Genomic DNA, 20,001 nt, shown 5'->3' with positions numbered 1-20,001 from the left:
TTGTTTTCGGTCCCTAGCCACTGACTCCATCCCTCTCCCTAACAGTTCTCTGAGGCTGATCCACACTGTTCACAACCTTGGTGTCATATTTGACCCTGAAATGAGCTTCCGAACACATATCCGCAGCATAACAAGGACTGCCTATTTCCACCTCGGTAACATCGCCCGTCTCCGCCCCTGCCTCAGCTCACCCACTGCTGAAACCCTCACCCAGCCCTTTGTTACCTATAGACTTGACTATTCCAACACACTCCTGGCTGGCCTTCCACATTCTACCCTATGGAAACTTGAGGTGATCCAAAACTACCCGTGTTGTAACTCAACACCAAGTCCCGTTCACCCATCACCCCTGTGCTCGCTGACCTACATTGGCTCCCGGTTAAGCAATGCTTCGATTTCAAAATTCTCATCCTTGTTTTCAAATCCCTCCATGGCCTCGCCCCTCCCTATCTTAGTTATTCCCTTCAGCCTCACAACCACCCGCCCCCCGCGATAGAATCACAGAAAAATTACGGCACAGAAGGAGGCCATTCGGCCCATCTTGTCTGTGCCGGCCGATTAAGTGCTATCCACACTAATCCCACTTTCCAGCACTTGGTCCGTAGCCTTGTAGGTTACGGCACTTCAAGTGCATATCCAAGTACTTTTTAAAATGTGATGAGAGTTTCTGCCTCTACCACCATGTCAGGCAGTGAGTTCCAGACCCCCACCACCCACTGGGTGAAAATATTTATCCTCAAATCCCCTCTAAAGCTCCGACCAATTACTTTAAATCTATGCCCCTTGGTTGTGGACCCCTCTGCCAAGGGAAATAGGTCCTTCCTATCTAGGCCCCTCAGAATTTTATACACCTCAATCAGGTCTCCCCTCAGCCTCCTCGGTTCCAAAGAAAACAACCTCCTCCCCCGCCCGCCCCCCCACCACCGCCGAGACATCTGCGTTCCTGCAATTCTCCCCTCTTGAGCATCCTTGATTATAATCGCTGCACCATCAGTGGCCATGTCTTCTGTTGCCTCGGCCCTAACCTCTGGAATTCTGGAAGTGCGGGCGGGGAGATAAATAAAAAGAAAATACAAACCGGACTGTCCCAGCGCCCTCCCGGCACCGAGCGGAGTGGATTGAGCAGCCGCAGCCCCTTGTCTTCTGCAGGGAGCCGGACTGGGGCACGTCATCAACTCCACGGCGGTGACTGACGGGAGCTCCGACCAATAGGGAGAGAGCGGGTGGAGCTTGGAGGACTGAGGTGGCAGCGGGTCCTCCAACCAATCGGGGTGTCCGAGGGGCGGGACTTCTGCCGCCTGCTTCTCCCGCTGCTGAGACAAGTGGAATGCAGCAGAGGGCGCTCTTCTGAGTTTGGGGCTCAGGCCTGTTAGTGGAGCAGTGCAGAGGGAACTTTACTCTGCACTGGGCTTTACTCCCTCAGCACTGCACTGGAGGGGCAGCACAGAGTTTTAGACTCCAGTCTCTGGAGTGGGACTTCAACCCACAACCTTCTGACTCAGAGGAGAGAGTGCTGCCGCCTGAGCCACGGCTGACACTCTGTATCTAACCCGTGCTGTACCTGCCCTGGGAGTGTTTGATGGGACATTGTAGAGGGAGCTTTACTCTGTATCTAACCCGTGCTATACCTGCCTGGGGGTGTTTGATGGGAGAGTGTAGAGGGAGCTTTACTCTGTATCTAACCCATGCTGTACCTGCCCTGGGAGTGTTTGATGGGACAGTGTAGAGGAAGCTTTACTCTGTATCTAACCCGTGCTGTACCTGCCCTCACGAGCAAATTTGGCTAGGGTAAATAAAATCAGAGAGTTAAATGTGTGGCTCAAAGACTGGTGTGGGAGAAATGGGTTTTGCTTCTTGGGACACTGGCACCAGTACTGGGACAGGAGAGAGCTGTTCCATTGGGACGGACTTCACTTGGCCAGTGGTGGGACTAGAATCCTGGCGAATCGAATAACTCGGGCTGTAGAGAGGGCTTCAAACTAATTCGTCGGGGGGAGGTTTCAAGAGAGCGAAAAATTAAAATGTCAGCGGCGAAGGCAATAGAGCAAGGTAGCAGTGGGGGAATTAAAAACCGCAGCGTGTCAGGAAGGGACAGAATATATAAAGATAAAGGTAAAGTAGTAAAGGGGTAAAAGCAGGAATAAATTGTCACAAAACATATTTAAAAGTTCTTTATCTGAATGCACGTAGCATTCGTAAGAAAATAGACAAGTTGACGGTACAAATAATTACACATGGGTATGATCTGGTGGCCATTACGGAGACATGGCTGCAGGGTGACCATGACTGGGAACTAAACATCCAGGGGTATTTGACTATTAGGAAGGACAGCCAGGAAGGAAAAGGAGGTGGGGTGGCTGTGTTAATAAAGGATGGAATCACTGCAATAGTGAGAAATGATATTGGGTCAAAGGATCAGGATAGTGAAACGGTTTGGGTGGAAATAAGGAATAATAAGGGGAAAAAGTCACTAGTGGGCGTAGTCTATAGGCCTCCTAACAGTTGCAACTCTATTGGTCGGAGTATAAATCAGGAAATAGTTGGGGCTTGTAATAAGGGAGATTTTAACTTTCATATTGACTGGACAAATCAAATTGGGCAGGGCAGCCTTGAGGAAGAGTTCATAGAGTGCATTAGGGACGGGTTCCTTGAGCAGTATGTTACTGAACCAACCAGGGGGCAGGCAATCTTAGATCTGGTCCTGTGTAATTAGACAGGATTAATAATAAATGTCCTAGTAAAGGATCCCCTTGGAATGAGTGACCATAACATGGTTGAATTCCAAATTCAGTTGGAGGGTGAGAGAGCTGGATCTCAAACCAGCGTACTAAGCTTAAATAAAGGAGACGATGAAGGTATGAGAGCAGAGTTGACTAAAGTGGACTGGGAAAATAGATTAAGGTGTAAGACGGTACATGAGCAGTGGTGTACATTCATGGAGATATTTCACAACTTTCAAGAAAAATATATTCCACTGAGGAAAAAGGGGCATAAAAGAAAAGACAGCCACCCGTGGCTAAGTAAAGTAATAAAGGATAGTATCTGACTGAAAACAAGGGCATATAAAGCAGCCAAATCTAGTGGGAGGATAGAAGATTGGGAAGCATTTAAAAGCCAGCAAAGAATAACTAAAAGATTAATTAAGAAAGGGAAGATAGATTATGAAAGTAAACTAGCAAAAAATATAAAAACAGATAGCAAGAGTTTCTAAAGTTATATAAAAAGAAAAAGGGTGGCTAAAGTGAACGTTGGTCCCTTAGAGGACGAGACCGGGAAATTAGAAGTGGGGAACATGGAGATGGCAAAAACGCTGAACAAATATTTTGTATCTGTCTTTACAGTAGAGGACACTGAAAATATCCCAACACTGGACAAACAGGGGGCTATAGGGGGGGGGAGGAGCTAAACATAATTAAAATCACTAAGGAGATGGTACTCGGTAAGATAATGGGACTTAAGGCGGATAAATCCCCTGGACCTGATGGCTTACATCCTAGGGTCTGGCGAGAGGTAGCGATGGGGATTGCGGATGCATTGGTGGTAATTTTCCAAAACTCCCTGGATTCAGGCAAGGTCCCAGCAGATCAGAAAACTGCTAATGTAATGCCCTTATTTAAAAAGGGCAGTAGACAGAAGGCTGGAAACTATTGACCAGTTAGCCTAACATCTGTGGTTGGTAAAATGTTGGCGTCCATTATTAAGGAAGCAGTAACAGGACATTTGGATAAGCATAACTTAATCAGGCAGAGTCAGCATGGTTTTATAAAGGGGAAGTCATGTTTGACAAATTTGCTCAAATTCTTTGAGGATGTAACAAACAGGGTGAATAGAGGGGAACCAGTGAATGTGGTGTATTTGGACTTCCAAAAGGCATTTGACAAGGTGCCACACAAAAGATTACTGCACAAGATAAAATATCACGGGATTGGGGGTAATATACTGGCATGCGTGGAAGATTGGCTATCTGACAGAAAACAGAGAGTTGGGATAAATGGTTCATTCTCGGGTTGGCAATCAGTAACTAGTGGTGTTCCGCAGAGGTCAGTGCTGGGACCCCAACTCTTTACAATCTATATTAACGATTTGGAGGAGGGGACCGAGTGCAACATATCCAAGTTTGCCGATGATACAAAGATGGGAGGGAAGGCAGTGAGTGAGGAGATAAAAAACCTGCAAAAGGACATAGACAGGCTACGTGAGTGGGCAGAAATTTGGCAGATGGAATATAATGTTGGAAAGTGTGAGGTTATGCACTTTGGCAGAAAAAATCAAAGAGCAAGTTATTATCTAAATGGAGAGAAACTGCAAAGTGCTACAGTACACAGGGATCTGGGGGTCCTGGTGCATGAAACACAGAAGGTTAGTATGCAGGTACAGCAGATGATCAGGAAGGCCAATGGAATCTTGGCTTTTATTGCAAGGGGGATGGAGTATAAAAGCAGGGAAGTCTTGCTTCAGCTATACAGGGTACTGGTGAGGCTACACCTGGAATATTGCAAACAGTTTTGGTTTCCATATTTAAGAAAAGATATACTTGCTCTCGAGGCAGTTTAGAGAAGGTTCACTCGGTTGATTCCGGAGATGAGGGGGTTGACTTATGAGGAAAGGTTGAGTAGGTTGGGCCTCTACTCATTGGAATTCAGAAGAATGAGAGGCGATCTTATCGAAACATATAAGATTGTGAGGGGGCTTGATCGGGTGGATGCGGGGAGAAAGTTTCCACTAATGGGTGAGACTAGAACTAGGGGGCTTAATCTTAGAATAAGGGGCTGCCGTTTCAAAACTGAGATGAGGAGAAACTTCTTCACTCAGAGGGTGGTAAATCTATGGAATTTACTACCTCAGATAGCTGTGGAAGCTGCAACATTAAATAAATTTAAAGCGGAGATAGACAGTTTCCTCACTGATAAGGGAATTAGGGGTTAAGGGGAGCAGGCAGGGAAGTGGACGTGAGTCTAGGTTCGGATCAGCCACGATCCTATTGAATGGCGGAGCAGGCCCGAGGGGCCGTATGGCCTACTTCTGCTCCTACTTCTTATGTTCTTTTTCTCTTCACATATCTATAAAAGCTTTTACAGTCAGTTTTTATGTTCCCTGCAAGCTTACTCTCATATTCTATTTTCCCCTTCTTAATTAATCCCTTTGTCCTCCTTTGTTGAATCCTAAACTGCTCCCAATCCTCACGTTTACTGCTTTTTCTGGCCAATTTATATGTCCTCTCCTTGGATCTTATGCTATCCCTAATTTCCCTTGTTAGCCACGGTTGAGTCACCTTTTTTGTTTTATTTTTATGCCAAACTGGGATGAACAAATTCTGTAGTTCATCCATGCGGTCTTTGAATGTTTGCCATTGCCTATCCACCGTCAACCCTTTGAGTGACATTCCCCAATCAATGCTACCCAACTTGCTCCTCAGACCATTGTAGTTTCCTTTATTTAAATTTAGGACCCTAGTCTCTGAGTCAACAACTTCATTCTCCATCTTAATGAAGAATTCAATCATATTATTATCACTCTGACCCAAGGGGCCTCGTACAACAAGATTGCTAATTAATCCTTTCTCGTTACATAATACCCAGTCTAAGATGGCCTGATCTCTGGTTGGTTCCTCGACATATTGGTCCAGGAAACCATCCCGTAAACACTCAAGGAATTCCTCCTCCAGAGTAGAGGACATGAGAGGGGGGGAGGGAGTCCCTTTAAATGTGGAGGAGGTGGGTGTCCCTTTAAATGTGGAGGGGGTGTGTGTCCCTTTAAATGTGGAGGGGGTGGGTGTCCCTTTAAATGTGCAGGGTGTGGTTGTCCCTTTAAATGTGGAGGAGGTGGGTTTCCCTTTAAATGTGGAGGGGGTGGGTTTCCCTTTAAATGTGGACGGGGTGGGTGTCCCTTTAAATGTGGAGAGGCGGGGCCGCGCATTCGGCCCCACCACAAAACGAAGCTGCCAGTGCACCTGCGCGAGGCCTCCGGGGAGAAGGCAGAAGGCCGAGCCCGGGGAAGAGGCGAATTCAGCGGCCGGGGTAAAGTGAAGTGTTTGGGGAATTGATTTAAATCGAGGTGAAGGGGGGAGCGATGAGCGAGATTATTAAGTAAAATACCAGAAAACCCAAACCTGAGAGAGCGGATTGAACCGCGCGGGGTGGCGGCGTGAGCCGGAATAATGTGATTCTGACTGACGGGAGCGCTGACCAATAGGAAGGGGGCTGAGCTGGGAGGACTGAACTGGGCGGCCTGGTCCTCCAATCAATGGCGGCGCGGCAAGGGGGCGGGACCTTCCTCCCTGAGGCTGGGGCCCGATTGTGACGTCATCCGGCTCCCTGCAGAAGACAAGGGGCTGCGGCCGTTTAATCCGCTCCGCGCTGGGACGGTGCGGTTTGTATTTTCTTTTTATTTATCTCCCCGCCCGCGCTTCTTTCCGCTATATAAAAAAAAACTTTCATAAAACTCACTTTCCGCCGGTGATCCGGACTCCCGCGGTTGCCCGGGCCGACCCAGAATCCGAGGTCCTGCGCAGGCGCGGTAGCGGCTCATCCTCGGGAGAGGGGCCTGGCGGCGCACGCGGAATAGAGAGAGGGGCGGGGCATGTTCAGTGGGGGAGGATGATTGACAGGAGCCCAGGGTGTGTGCTGAGCATGCGCGGTGCGGGCCGGGCGCCTGTGGAGCAGGAGAGGGCGGGGTCATGGGGCGCATGCGCGGGGTCAGCTGCAACTTTAGCGTCACAAAGGGATCGAGTGTCTTCAAATCTCTCCCCTCCTCTTCTAATTTCCTGTAAAACCAGTTTATAAAAGTCATCACTGAAAGTACATAGAAGATAGGACCCGGGCCCAGGGCCTGATTGACGGGAGCTTCCGACCAATAGGCAGCGAGCGGGGCGGGGCTGGAGGAGCGAGCCGGCGGCGGGTCCTCCAACCAATCGGGGAGCCCGAGGGGCGGGACTTGCGCCGGCTGATTGGGACAGAGGAGCCTGACGGGAGATTTAATTTAAATGAATTTAATTTCCCGCCTGCTCCAACCGCCCACCCTGCAACGTCACGACGTCGCCGGCGTGCACTGACTGACACTGAGCTCTCCACCAATGAGCGAGGGGAGGCGGAGCCTGGAGGACCGACCGAGGGGCTTTGGTCCTCCAACCAATCGCGGCGAAGGAGGAGGCGGGACCTGGGATCGGCCCGCCGCCATTTTGTAAAGCGGCCTGGTCATAATCTGTGATCCTGGGAAAGTTTATTTTTAATGTTCCTTTCCCATTTTACAGCTCAAACTAATTTTATTTTACAGAAGATACTTGTTTTAAACATAGAAACCTTGAAGATAGGAGCAGGAGTAGGCGATTCGGCCCTTCGAGCCTGCTCCGCCCTTCAATGCGATCATGGCTGATCTGATCCTAACCGCCAATCCACTATCACAGAACCATCTCCTGAATCTAACAGAATTAGACACATGAAATAGGAGCAGGATCAGGCTATTCGGCCCTTCGAGCCTGCTCCGCCATTCAATAAGATCATGGCTGATCTGATCCTAACCGCCAATCCACTATCGCAGAACCATCTCCTGAATCTAACAGAATTAGACACACGAAATAGGAGCAGGATCAGGCTACACGGCCCCTGGGCCCGCTCCGCTACCCACAGGGCCATGACCGATCCGAACCTAGACTCGTGTCCAAATTCCTGCCCGCTCCCCGTAACCCTTAATTCCGTTTACTTCTAGGAAACTGTCTATTTCTGTTTTAAATTTATGTAATGATGTAGCTTCTACAGCTTTTTGGGGCAGCATATTCCATGGACCTACCACCCTCTGAGTGAAGTAGTTCCTCCTCATCTCAGTTTTGAAAGAGCAGCCCCTTATTCTAAGACTATGCCCCCTAGTTCTAGTTTCACCCATCATCGGGAACATCTTCCCCCGCATCCACCCGATCCAACCCCTTCACAATCGTATATGTTTCAATAAGATCGCCTCTCATTCTTCCGAACTCCAATGAGTAGAGTCCCAATCTACTTAACCTCTCCTCATATGTCCATCCCCTCATCCCCGGGATTAACCAAGTGAACCTTCTTTGTACTGACGCGAGAGCAAGTATGTCCTTTCTTAAGTATGGACACCAAAACTGTACACAGTCTCACCAATACCTTGTGCAACTGAAGCAATACCTCCCTATTTTTATATTCTATCCCCCTAGCAATGAAAGCCAACATTCCATTGGCCTTCTTAATCACTTGCTGCACCTGCATACTAACCTTTTGAGTTTCGTGCACCAGGACCCCCAGATCCCTTTGTACTTCAGTACTTTCCAGTTTCTTGCCATTAAGATAATAACTTGCTCTACGATTTTTCCTGCCAAAGTGCATAACCTCACACTTTCCAGTATTGTATTCCATCTGCCAAATCTCTGCCCACTTACTTAGCCTGTCGATGTCCCCTTGCAGGTTTGTTATGTCCTCCTCACTCACTACTTTCCCTCCCATCTTAGTATCATCTGCAAACTTTGATATGTTACACTCGGTCCCCTCCTCCAAATCGTTAATATAGATTGTAAAGAGTTGGGGACCCAGCACTGACCCCTGCGGAACACCACTAGTTACTGATTGCCAGTCTGAGAATGAACCATTTATCCCAACTCTCTGCCTTCTGTTAGATAGCCAATCCTCTATCCATGCCAGAATATTACCCCCAATCCTGTGATTTTTTATCTTAAGCAATAATCTTTTGTGTGGCACCTTGTCAAATGCCTTTTGGAAGTCTAAATACACTACGTCCACTGGTTCCCCTTTATCCACCCTGTATGTTACTTCCTCAAAGAACTCCAGCAAATTTGTCAAACATGACTTCCCCTTCATAAAACCATGCTGACTTTGCCCTATTAAATTATGATTATCCAAATGTCCTGTTACTGTCTCCTTAATAATGGACTCCAAAATTTTACCTACCACAGATGTTAGGCTAACCGGTCTATAGTTTCCAGCCTTCTGTCTACTGCCCTTTTTAAATAAGGGTGTTACATTAGCAGTTTTCCAGTCTGCTGGGACCTTTGCCGAGTCCAGGGAGTTTTGGAAAATTATTACCAATGTATCCACAATCCCTACCGTCACTTCCCTCAAGACCCTAGTATGTAAGCCATCAGGTCCAGGTGATTTATCCGCCTTGAGTCCCATTATTTTACCGAGTACCACTTCCTTAGTGATTTTGATCGTGTTTAGCTTCTCTCTCCCCCCCCCCCCCCCCCCCCTTTAGCCCCCTGTTTGTCCAGTGTTGGGATATTCTTAGTGTCTTCTAATGTAAAGACTGATATAAAATATTCATTCAATGTTTTTGCCATCTCCATATTTCCCACCAGTAATTTCCCGGTCTCATCCTCTAAGGGACCAACATTTACTTTAGCCACCCTTTTTCTTTTTATATAACTATAAAACCTCTTACTACTGTATCTGTTTTTATATTTTTTGCTAATTTACTTTCATAATCTATCTTCCCTTTCTTAATCAATCTTTTTGTTATTTTTTGCTGTCTTTTAAAGTTTTCCCAATCCTCTATCCTCCCACTAGATTTGGCTACCTTATATGTCCTTGTTTTTAGTCGAATACTATCCTTAATTTCTTTACTTAGCCACGGATGGCTGTCTTTTCTTTTACACCCTTTTCTTCTCAGTGGAATATATATTTTTTGGAAGTTGTAAAATAACTCCTTAAATGTACACCACTGATCATGTATCGTCTTACCCTTTAATCTATTTTCCCAATCCACTCTACTCAATTCCGCTCTCATACCTTCATAGTCTCCTTTATTCAAGCTTAGCACGCTTGCTTGAGATCCAACCTTCTCACCCTCTAATTGAATATGGAATTCAACCATGTTATGGTCACTCATTCCAAGGGGATCCTTTACTAGGACATTTTTAATTAATCCTGTCAATGCGATCATGGCTAATCATAAAAAAGCAGTTTGTTTTTAAATTGATGAAACAGAAACAAGAAACCCTGTGGAGCGAATGTGAGGAAAAAGATTTTTTCTCCGAATTAATTATTTAAATATTAATTTTCTGCGTTTTTAATTATTAATTTCAAGCACTTTGACAAATATGGGAGTGGTGGGGGTTCTCTTAAAGGGACAGGTGCTCTCTTTTTCTAGGAGATTTTCATTAAAGGGACCGCCTCCCCGTGGATGACCGATTTTAAAGGGACAGCGTCTCCCTTTTTATTAATGTATATGTAAGAGAATGACATTTAAAGTGGGGCTAATCCCCTGCTCCCCTGAGTCCTTAGCGAGAAATCAGGTGCTGTTTGCTGTCGCCCCCTCCCAATTTTCTGCCAAGGGACAGAAAGCAGAGAGTAGTGGTGAACGGTTTCTTTTCAGACTGGAGGGAGGTAAACAGTGATGTTCCCCAGGGGTCGGTATTAGGACCAATGTTCCCTCTTTTTTTTGAGGTGCGTGGCCCCTTTAACGGGCTGCATGGCCCATTCAAATTTCCGCGCATGCGCGATTTTTCCATTTATAGGGCGGTGAGCCGGCTGCACGGGACCTCCAGACCGCTGCGTGGCCGCGCAACTTAACGTGAACATTGATTCGGACCACTGCTTTTTTTGATATATATCAATGACCTGGACTTGGGGATACAGGGCAAAATTTCAAAATTTACAGATGACACGATACTCGGAAATGTAGCAAAGAATGAGGATAGTAACAGAATTCAGGAGGACGTAGCCAGACTGGTGAAATGGGCAGAAACGTGGCAGATTAAATTTAATGTAGAGAAGTGTGATGTGATTCATTTTGGTAGGAAGAATGAGGAGAGGCAATATAAACTAAATGGTCCAGTTTTAAAGAGGGTGCAGGAACAGAGAGGCCTCGGGGTGTATGTACACAAATCTTAGAAGGTGGCAGGACAAGTTGAGAAGGCTGTTTAAAAAAAAGCATACAGGATCCTTGACTTTATTAATAGAGGAATAGAGTACAAAAGCAAGCAGGTTATGCTAAGCCTTTATAAAACACTGGCTAGGCTTCCGCTGGGCACCACACTTTAGGAAGGATGTCAAGGCCTTCGAGAGGGTGCAGAAGAAATTTACGAGAATGGGACCAGGGATGAGGAACTTGAGTTACGTGGAGAGACGGGAGAAGCTGGGGTTGTTCTCCTTAAGCATAGAAGATTAAGAGGAGATTTGATAGAGTTGTTCAAAATCAGGAGAATGGATTTTGAGAGAGTAAGTAAGGAGAAACCGTTTCCAATGGCTGAAGGGACAGAAACCAGATTTAAGGCGATTGGCAAAAGAACCAGAGGTGACATGAGGAAACAGATTTTTACACCAAGTTGTTGTGACCTGGCATGCGCTGCCTGAAAGGGCAGTGGAAGCAGATTCGATATTATAATTCAAAAGAGATTGAGATAAATACTTGAAGGGAAAACATTTACAGGGCTTTGGGGAAAGAGCAGGGGGAGTGGGATTAATTGGATCGTGCTTTCAAAGAGCCGGCACAGGCACGATGGGCTGAATGGCCTCCTTCTGTGCTGTTTCATTCTATGATGCTATTCTACACAGACACACACACATACGGTCAGGCAGACACACAGATACTCACTAAAATACAGTCAGACACACACTCACATTTTTTCTGCATGAACTTTTATTATTAATTTGAAAGACTTTAAGAAAAAGGTGGGAGTGGTGGGCAGCGGGCTCTTAAAGGGACAGGGACTCTCCTTTTCAATGTGATTTTCATTAAACGGTCCGAGTACCCCCTTGCCTGAGGAGGACCAATTTTAAAAGGACAGCATCTCGAAATCAGGTGCTGTCTGCGTGTGAACCACCTCCTCTCAATTTCCTGCCAAGCGATCCCTGCGGGCACCTCTCCACTCAAGGAGTGGCTCCTAGAATCAGACAGCACAGAAGGAGGCCGTTCAGCCCATCGTGCCTGTGCTGGCTCTTTTGAAAGAGCTCTCCATTTAGTCCCACTCCCCTGCTCTTTCCCCATAGCCCTGAAAATTTTTCCCCTTCAAGTACTTATCCAATTCCCCATTGAACGTTATTATTGACTCTGCTTCCACCGCCCTTTCAGGCAGCGCATTCCAGATCACAACAACTCGCTGCGTCAATGCGTCAATAAAATTCTCCTCACCTCGCCTCTGGTTCTTTTGTCAATGACCTTATATCTGTGTCCTCTGGTTACTGACCCTCCTGCCACTGGAAACAGTTTCTCCTTATAAGCTACAGCTATACAAAGCCCTGGTTAGACCCCAGAGAGTCATAGAGGCACAGAAGGAGGCCTTTCGGCCCATCGAGTCCGAGCCGGCTCTCTGTAGAGCAATCCAGTCAGGCCCATACCCCCGCTCTATCCCCGTAGCCCTGCAAGTTTATTTCCCTCAAGTGCCTATCCAGTCTCCCCTTGAAAACATTGAGTGTCTCCGCTTCCACCACTTCCGTCGGCAGCGAGTTCCAGGTCCTCACCATTCGCTGCGTAAAAAAGTTTTTCCTCACACCCCCGCCACCCCCCCCACCGTATCTCTTGCCCAAAACCTTAAATCTGTGTCTCCTAGTCCTTGTACCATCAACTCGTGGGCACAGCCTTTCCCCGTCTAGCCTATCCAAACCTGTCATAATCTTGTACACCTCTATCAAATCACCCCTCAACCTCCTTTGCTCTAATGAAAACAAATCCAGCTTCTCCAACCTGTCCTTGTAGCTAAGATCCCCCATCCCCGGAACCATTCTGGTAAATCTCCTCTGCACCCTATCTAGGGCCTTCACATTCTTCCTAAAGTGTGGTGACCAGAACTGGACGCAATACTCCAGTTGTGGCCTAACCAGCGCTTTATAAAGGTTCAGCATAGCTTCTCTACTTTTGTACTCAATACCTCTATTTATGAAGCCCAAGATCCCATATGCTTTGTTAACCACTCTCTCAATATGTCCCGCCACCTTCAGGGACCTACGCACAGTAACTCCCTGGAGCACTGTGTACAGTTCTGGGCACCGCACCTCAGAAAGGATATATTGGCCTTGGAAGGAGTGCAGCACAGATTGACCAGAATGTTACCCGGGCTCCAAGGGTTAGATTATGAGGAGAGATTACATAAACTAAGCTTGTGTTCCCTGGAATCTAGAAGGTTAAGGAGTGATTGAGGATTTTAGGATTTTGAAAGGAATTGGTAGAGTAGATAGAGAGAAACTTTTTCCGCCGGTGGGGGAGTCGAGGACAAGGGGACATCACCTTAAAATCAGAGCCAGGCCATTCAGGAGAGAAGTTGGGAAACACTTCTTCACACAAAGGGTGGTAGAAGTGTGGAACCCTCTCCCACAGAAAGCAGTCGATGCCAGCTCAATTAATCATTTTAAATCCCAGAGTGATAGATTTTTGTTAGACAAGGGAGCAAAGGGATATGGAGCTAAGGCAGGTGGGTGGAGTTAAGACACAGATCAGCCATGATCTCACTGAATGGCGGAACAGGCCGGAGGGGCTGAATGGCCTCCTCCTGTTCCCATGCTCCTATTTACTCTATCAAAACCCTTCATGTTTTGAACACCTCCATTAAATCTCCACTGCACCTTCTCTGCTCCAAGGAGAACAAACCCAACTTCTCCAGTCTCTCCACGTAACTGAAATCCTCTGTGTATTTGTCATGGTGCAGCAGGCTATAGCAAACAGCTTTCTTAAGAACATAAGAAATAGGAGCAGGAGCAGGCCATTCGGCCCTTCGAGCCTGCTCCGCCATTCAATAAGATCATGGCTGATCTTCTTCCTCATCACCACCTTCCCGCCCGATCCCCATATCCCTTGATTCCCCATGAGTCCAAAAATCTATCGATCTCAGCCTTGATTATACTCAATGACTGAGCCTCCACAGCCCTCTGGGGCAGAGAATTCCAAAGATTCACCACCCTCTGAGTGAAGAAATTTCTCCTCATCTCAGTCCTAAATGGCCGACCCCTTATTCTGAGACTGTGACCCCTGGTTCTAGACTCCCCAGCCAGGGGAAACAGTCTCCCAGCATCTACCCTGTCAAGCCCTGTAAGAATTGTAGATATTTCAATGAGATCACCTCTCATTCTTCAAAATTCATGGGAATATAGGCCCAGTCTCCTCAATCTCCCCTCATAGGACAATCCCCCCATCCCAGGAATCAGTCTGGCGAACCTTCGTTGCACTCCCTCTAAGGCAAGTATATCCTTCCTTAGGTAAGGAGACCAAAACTGTACACAATACTCCAGGTGTGGTCTCGCCAAGACCCTATATAATTGCGGTAAGACTTTACTCTTTTATACTCCAATCCTTTTGTAATAAAGACTAACGTACCATTTGCTTTCCTAATTGCTTGCTGCACCTGCGTGTTAAGATGAGAAATGATAAAGGCAAGAAGTCACTTGTGGGAGTGGTGTACAGGCCCCCTGACAGTAACCACACGGTAGGATGGAGTATAAAGGAAGAAATAATGGGTGCTGTCAGAAAGGTATGGCAATAATCATGGGGGATTTTAATCTACATATAGACTGGAAAAATCAGATGGGCAAAGGTAGCCTAGATGAGGAGTTCATAGAATGTTTTTGGGATAGTTTCTTATAACAGCACATTCTGGAGCCAACCAGAGAGCAGGCTATACTAGACCTGGTATTGTGCAGTGAGATAGGATTAATTAATGACCTCATAGTGAAGGCGCCCCGAGGTAGCAGCGATCATAATATGATTGAATTTTACATTCAGTTTGAGGGAGAGACGAGTGGGTCCAAGACTAGCATTTTAAACTTAAATAAGGGCAATTATGAGGGCATGAAAGCAGAGCTAGCTAAAGTGAACAGGCAAATTAGGTTAAGGGATAGGTCAATAGAGTTGCAGTGGCAGACATTTAAGGGGATATTTCAGAATACACAGAATAGATACATTCCAACGAGAAAGAAAAATTCCAAGGGGAGGACCCACCATCCGTGGTTAACTAAAAAAGTTAAAGATAGTATTAAACTTAAAGAAAAAGCATATAATTGTGCAAAGATGGCTGGGAGGTCAGAAGATTGGACAGAATATAAAAACAGCAAAGAATGACTAAAAGATTAATAAGGAGAGAAAAATGAGAGTACCAGAGAAAGCTAGCTAGAAATATAAACACAGATAGTAAGAGTTTCTATAGATATTTAAAAAAGAAAAGAGTTAACAAAGTGAGCGTTGGTCCTATAGAAAGTGAGTCTGGGGAGTTAATAATGGAAAATAAGGAGATGGCAGTTGAATTGAACAGGTATTTTGCATCGGTCTTCACTATAGAGGATTCAAGTAACATCCCAGGAATAGCTGTAAATCAGGAAATGGAAGGGAGGGAGGAACTGAAGAAAATTACAATCACCAGGGAAGTGGTACTGAGCAAATTGTTGGAGCTGTGGGCTGACAAGTCCCCGGGTCCTGATGGACTTCATCCTAGGGTCTTAAAAGAAGTGGCTCGTGAGATAGTTGATGCGTTGGTTTTAATTTTCCAAAATTCCCCAGATTCGGGGAAGGTTCCATTAGATTGGAAAATAGCGAATGTAACTCCTTTATTCAAAAAGGGAGGGAGACAGAAAGCAGGAAACTACAGGCCAGTTAGCTTAACATCTGTCATAGGGAAGATGATAGAAGCTATTATTAAAGACGTTATAGCAGGGCACTTGGAAAAGTTCAAGGTAATCAGGCAGAGTCAACATGGTTTTGTGAAAGGGAAATCATGTTTAACCAATTTATTGGCGTTCTTTGAGGAAGTAACATATGCTGTGGATAAAGGGGAACTGGTGGATGTACTGTACTTAGATTTCCAGAAGGCATTTGAGAAGGTGCCACATCAAAGGTTATTGCGGAAAATAAAAGCTCATGGTTTAGGGAGTTACATGTTGGCATGGCTAGAAGATTGGCTAGCTAATAGGAAACAGAGAGTCGGCGTAAATGGGTCATTTTCTGGTTGGCAAGATGTAACGAGTGGTGTGCCACAGGGATCAGTGCTGGGACCGCAACTTTTTACAATTTATATAAATGACTTGGATGAAGGGACCGAAGGCATGGTTGCTAAATTAGCTGATGACACAAAGATAGGTAGGAAAGTAAATTGTGAAGAGGACATAATGAGGCTACAAAGGGATATAGATAAGTTAAGTGAGTGGGCAAAGATCTGGCAAATGGAGCATAATGTGGGAAAATGTGAAGTTGTCCATTTTGGCAGGAAGAATAAAAATGAAGCATATTATCTAAATGGTGAGAGATTGCAGAGCTCTGAGATGCAGAGGGATCTGGGTGTCCTAATGCATGAATCGCAAAAGGTTAGTATTCAGATACAACAAGTAATCAGGAAAGCTAAGAATGTTGTTGTTTATTGCGAGGGAAACTGAATACAAAAGTAGGGAGGTTATGCTTCAGTTATACAGGGCATTGGTGAGACCACATCTGGAGCACTGTGTACAGTATTGGTCTCCTTATTTAAGGAAGGATGTAAATGCATTGGAAGCAGTTCAGAGAAGGTTTACTAGACTAATACCTGGAATGGGTGGGTTGTCTTATGAGGAAAGGTTGGACAGGCTAGGCTTGTATCTGCTGGAGTTTAGAAGAGTAAGAGGTGACTTGATTGAAACATATAAGATCCTGAGGGGTCTGGACAGGGTGGATGTGGAGAGGATGTTTCCTCTTGTGGGAGAATCTAGAACTAGGGGTCACTGTTTAAAAATAAGGGGTTGCCCATTTAAGACAGAGATGAGGAGAAATTTTTTCTCACACAGGTCGTGAGTCTTTGGAACTCTCTTCCTCAGAGGGCGGTGGAAGCAGAGTCTTTGAATATTTTTAAGGCAGAGGTAGATAGATTCTTGATAAGCAAGGGGGTGAAAGGTTATCGGGGGTAGGTGGGAATGTGGAGTAATCAGATCAGCCATGATCTTATTGAATGGTGGAGCAGGCTCGAGGGGCCGAGTGGCCGACTCCTGCTCCTAATTTGTATGTTCGTATGTAACCTGTGCAGCAGCTGGGGCCTGAAAATCAGCTTCACTGCCCCTGGGCTGGGAAAGGGGGACATGAGGCAGCATTCTCCCTCTTACCCCTTTCTACACTCCTTTTGCAGGGTTTTCGAAGTGGAGCATTTACAGACAGGAAGCTCAGACCGAACATCACGTCAAGAACAGACAGAGTCGCTCAATTCATCAGGACCTGATTCAGTTGCTCCTCCAATCTGCTGGCACACCAGCGAGTTCACACTAATGCAAGACCTTTTAAATGTTCTGTGTGTGGGAACAGCTTCAAAATCTACAAGTACCTGAAGCAACACCAGTGGCTACACACTGGGGAGAGCCCGTTCACCGGCCCCATGTTCCAGAAGGGATTCACTCAGTCATCCGCTCCGACGATACACCAGCAAGATCACACTGGGGAGAGACCTTTAACCCGCTCCATGTGGGCCGGGATTAATTGCACCATCCGTGCTGCTGAGACACCAGCTTGTCCACACCGATGTGAGACCGTTGACCTGCTCTGTGTTTTTGAAGCGATTCTCTCATTCTGCCACCCTCCTGAGACACCAGCTTGTTCACAGTGATGAGAGACCGATTAAATGTTCTGACTGTCGGAAGAGATTTAAAAGGTCCCAGGATCTGAAGAGACACCAGCTGGAGAGAGCAGGAGAGATTCTGTTCACCTGCTCCGTGTGTGGGAAGAGATTCACTCAGTCCTCAAATCTGCTGGCACACCAGCAAGTTCGCACTGGGGAGAGGCCGGTGAAACATTCTGACTGTAGGAAAAGCTTTCAAATGTCCCAGGAGCTAAAGAGACACCACCTGGAGACAACAGGAAAGAGACGATTCACCTGCTCCGTGTGTGGGAAGGGATTCACTCAGCCATCAAACCTGTTGAGACACCAGCAATATCACACTGATGAGAGACCATTTAAATGTTCTGACTGTGGTAAGAGCTTTAAAACCTCTGGGGATCTGAAGAAACACCAGTTGATTCACACCGATGAGAGACCATTTACATGTTCTGTCTGTGGAATGAGCTTCAAAAGCTCCAGGAATCTGAAGGGACACCAGCGTACTCACACCGGGGAGAGGCCATTCACCTGCTCCGTGTGTGGGAAGGGATTCACTCGGTCATCCAACCTGCTGGAACACCAGCGAGTTCACACTGATGAGAGACCATTTAAATGTTCTGACTGTGGGAAGAGGTTTAAAACCTCTGGGGATCTGAAGGTACACCAGTTGGTTCACACTGAGGAGAGACCATTTAAATGCTCTGACTGTGGGAAGAGCTTTAAAAGCTCCGGGGAGCTGAAGAGACACCAGCGAGTTCACACTGTTCTGTAGCACAGGGCCCTGTAGACAGCTGGGGTGACATGAACGTGGAATTGATGAATGTTTTATAAATTCCTGTACTGCTGTTTAATCTTTCAATCTGTTGTGCTGATGATTCCCTTCGATTGACTGTTGATGGTGTTACATAGAATGTACAGCACAGAAACAGGCCATTCAGCCCAACTGGTTCATGCTGGTGTTTATGCCCCACACCCACCCTACTTCAATTAACCCTATTATAAGAACATAAGAAATAGGAGCAGGAGTCGGCCAATCGGCCCCTCGAGCCTGCTCCGCCATTCAATAAGTTCATGGCTGATCTGATCCTAACTGCCAATCCACTATCACAGAACCATCTCCTGCACCTAACAGAATTAGACACACGAAATAGGAGCAGGATCAGGCTACACGGCCCCTGGGCCCGCTCCGCTACCCACAGCGCCATGACCGATCCGAACCCAGACTCATGTCCAAATTCCTGCCCGCTCCCCGTAACCCTTAATTCCCTTTACTTCTAGGAAACTGTCTATTTCGGTTTTAAATTTATGTAATGATGTAGCTTCTACAGCTTTTTGGGGCAGCATATTCCATGGACCTACCACCCTCTGAGTGAAGTAGTTCCTCCTCATCTCAGTTTTGAAAGAGCAGCCCCTTATTCTAAGACTATGCCCCCTAGTTCTAGTTTCACCCATCATCGGGAACATCTTCCCTGCATCCACCCGATCCAACCCCTTCACAATCTTATATGTTTCAATAAGATCGCCTCTCATTCTTCTGAACTCCAATGAGTAGAGTCCCAATCTACTCAACCTCTCCTCATATGTCCATCCCCTCATCCCCGGGATTAACCGAGTGAACCTTCTTTGTACTGACTCGAGAGCAAGTATGTCCTTTCTTAAGTATGGACACCAAAACTGTACGCAGTATTCCTGGTGCGGTCTCACCAATACCTTGTACAACTGAAGCAATACCTCCCTATTTTTATATTCTATCCCCCTAGCAATGAAAGCCAACATTCCATTGGCCTTCTTAATCACTTGCTGCACCTGCATACTAACCTTTTGAGTTTCGTGCACCAGGACCCCCAGATCCCTTTGTACTTCAGTACTTTCCAGTTTCTTGCCATTAAGATAATAACTTGCTCTACGATTTTTCCTGCCAAAGTGCATAACCTCACACTTTCCAGTATTGTATTCCATCTGCCAAATCTCTGCCCACTTACTTAGCCTGTCTATGTCCCCTTGAAGGTTTTTTATGTCCTCCTCACTCACTACTTTCCCCCCCATCTTAGTATCATCTGCAAACTTTGATATGTTACACTCGGTCCCCTCCTCCAAATCGTTAATATAGATTGTAAAGAGTTGGGGACCCAGCACTGACCCCTGCGGAACACCACTAGTTACTGATTGCCAGTCTGAGAATGAACCATTTATCCCAACTCTCTGCCTTCTGTTAGATAGCCAATCCTCTATCCATGCCAGAATATTACCCCAAAACCCGTGATTTTTTATCTTAAGCAATAATCTTTTGTGTGGCACCTTGTCAAATGCCTTTTGGAAGTCTAAACACACTACGTCCACTGGTTCCCCTTTATCCACCCTATCTGTTACTTCCTCAAAGAACTCCAGCAAATTTGTCAAACATGACTTCCCCTTCATAAAACCATGCTGACTTTGTCCTATTAAATTATGCTTATCCAAATGTCCTGTTACTGTCTCCTTAATAATGGACTCCAAAA

At 46.2% G+C, this 20,001-nt stretch overlaps 1 protein-coding gene across 1 annotated transcript in view; it reads left to right on the top strand.

Annotated features, from left to right (window-relative positions):
* Window positions 1-17,723: 17,723 nt before the first annotated feature.
* LOC147084046 (uncharacterized) overlaps window positions 17,724-20,001 on the top strand; it is a 68,271-nt gene continuing 65,993 nt past the window's right edge. The window contains exon 1 of the mRNA XM_085979941.1: window positions 17,724-18,271. Coding sequence (XP_085836067.1) covers window positions 17,724-18,271 — 548 coding nt within the window. The remainder of the gene's footprint in view (window positions 18,272-20,001) is intronic.

The sequence above is a fragment of the Somniosus microcephalus genome, unplaced genomic scaffold (assembly GCF_052327205.1).
Source record: "Somniosus microcephalus isolate GS21.2 unplaced genomic scaffold, FLI_Smic_1.0 scaffold4, whole genome shotgun sequence".
Taxonomy (NCBI): Eukaryota; Metazoa; Chordata; class Chondrichthyes; order Squaliformes; family Somniosidae; genus Somniosus; species Somniosus microcephalus.
This window is presented reverse-complemented; position numbering and strand designations above follow the sequence as displayed.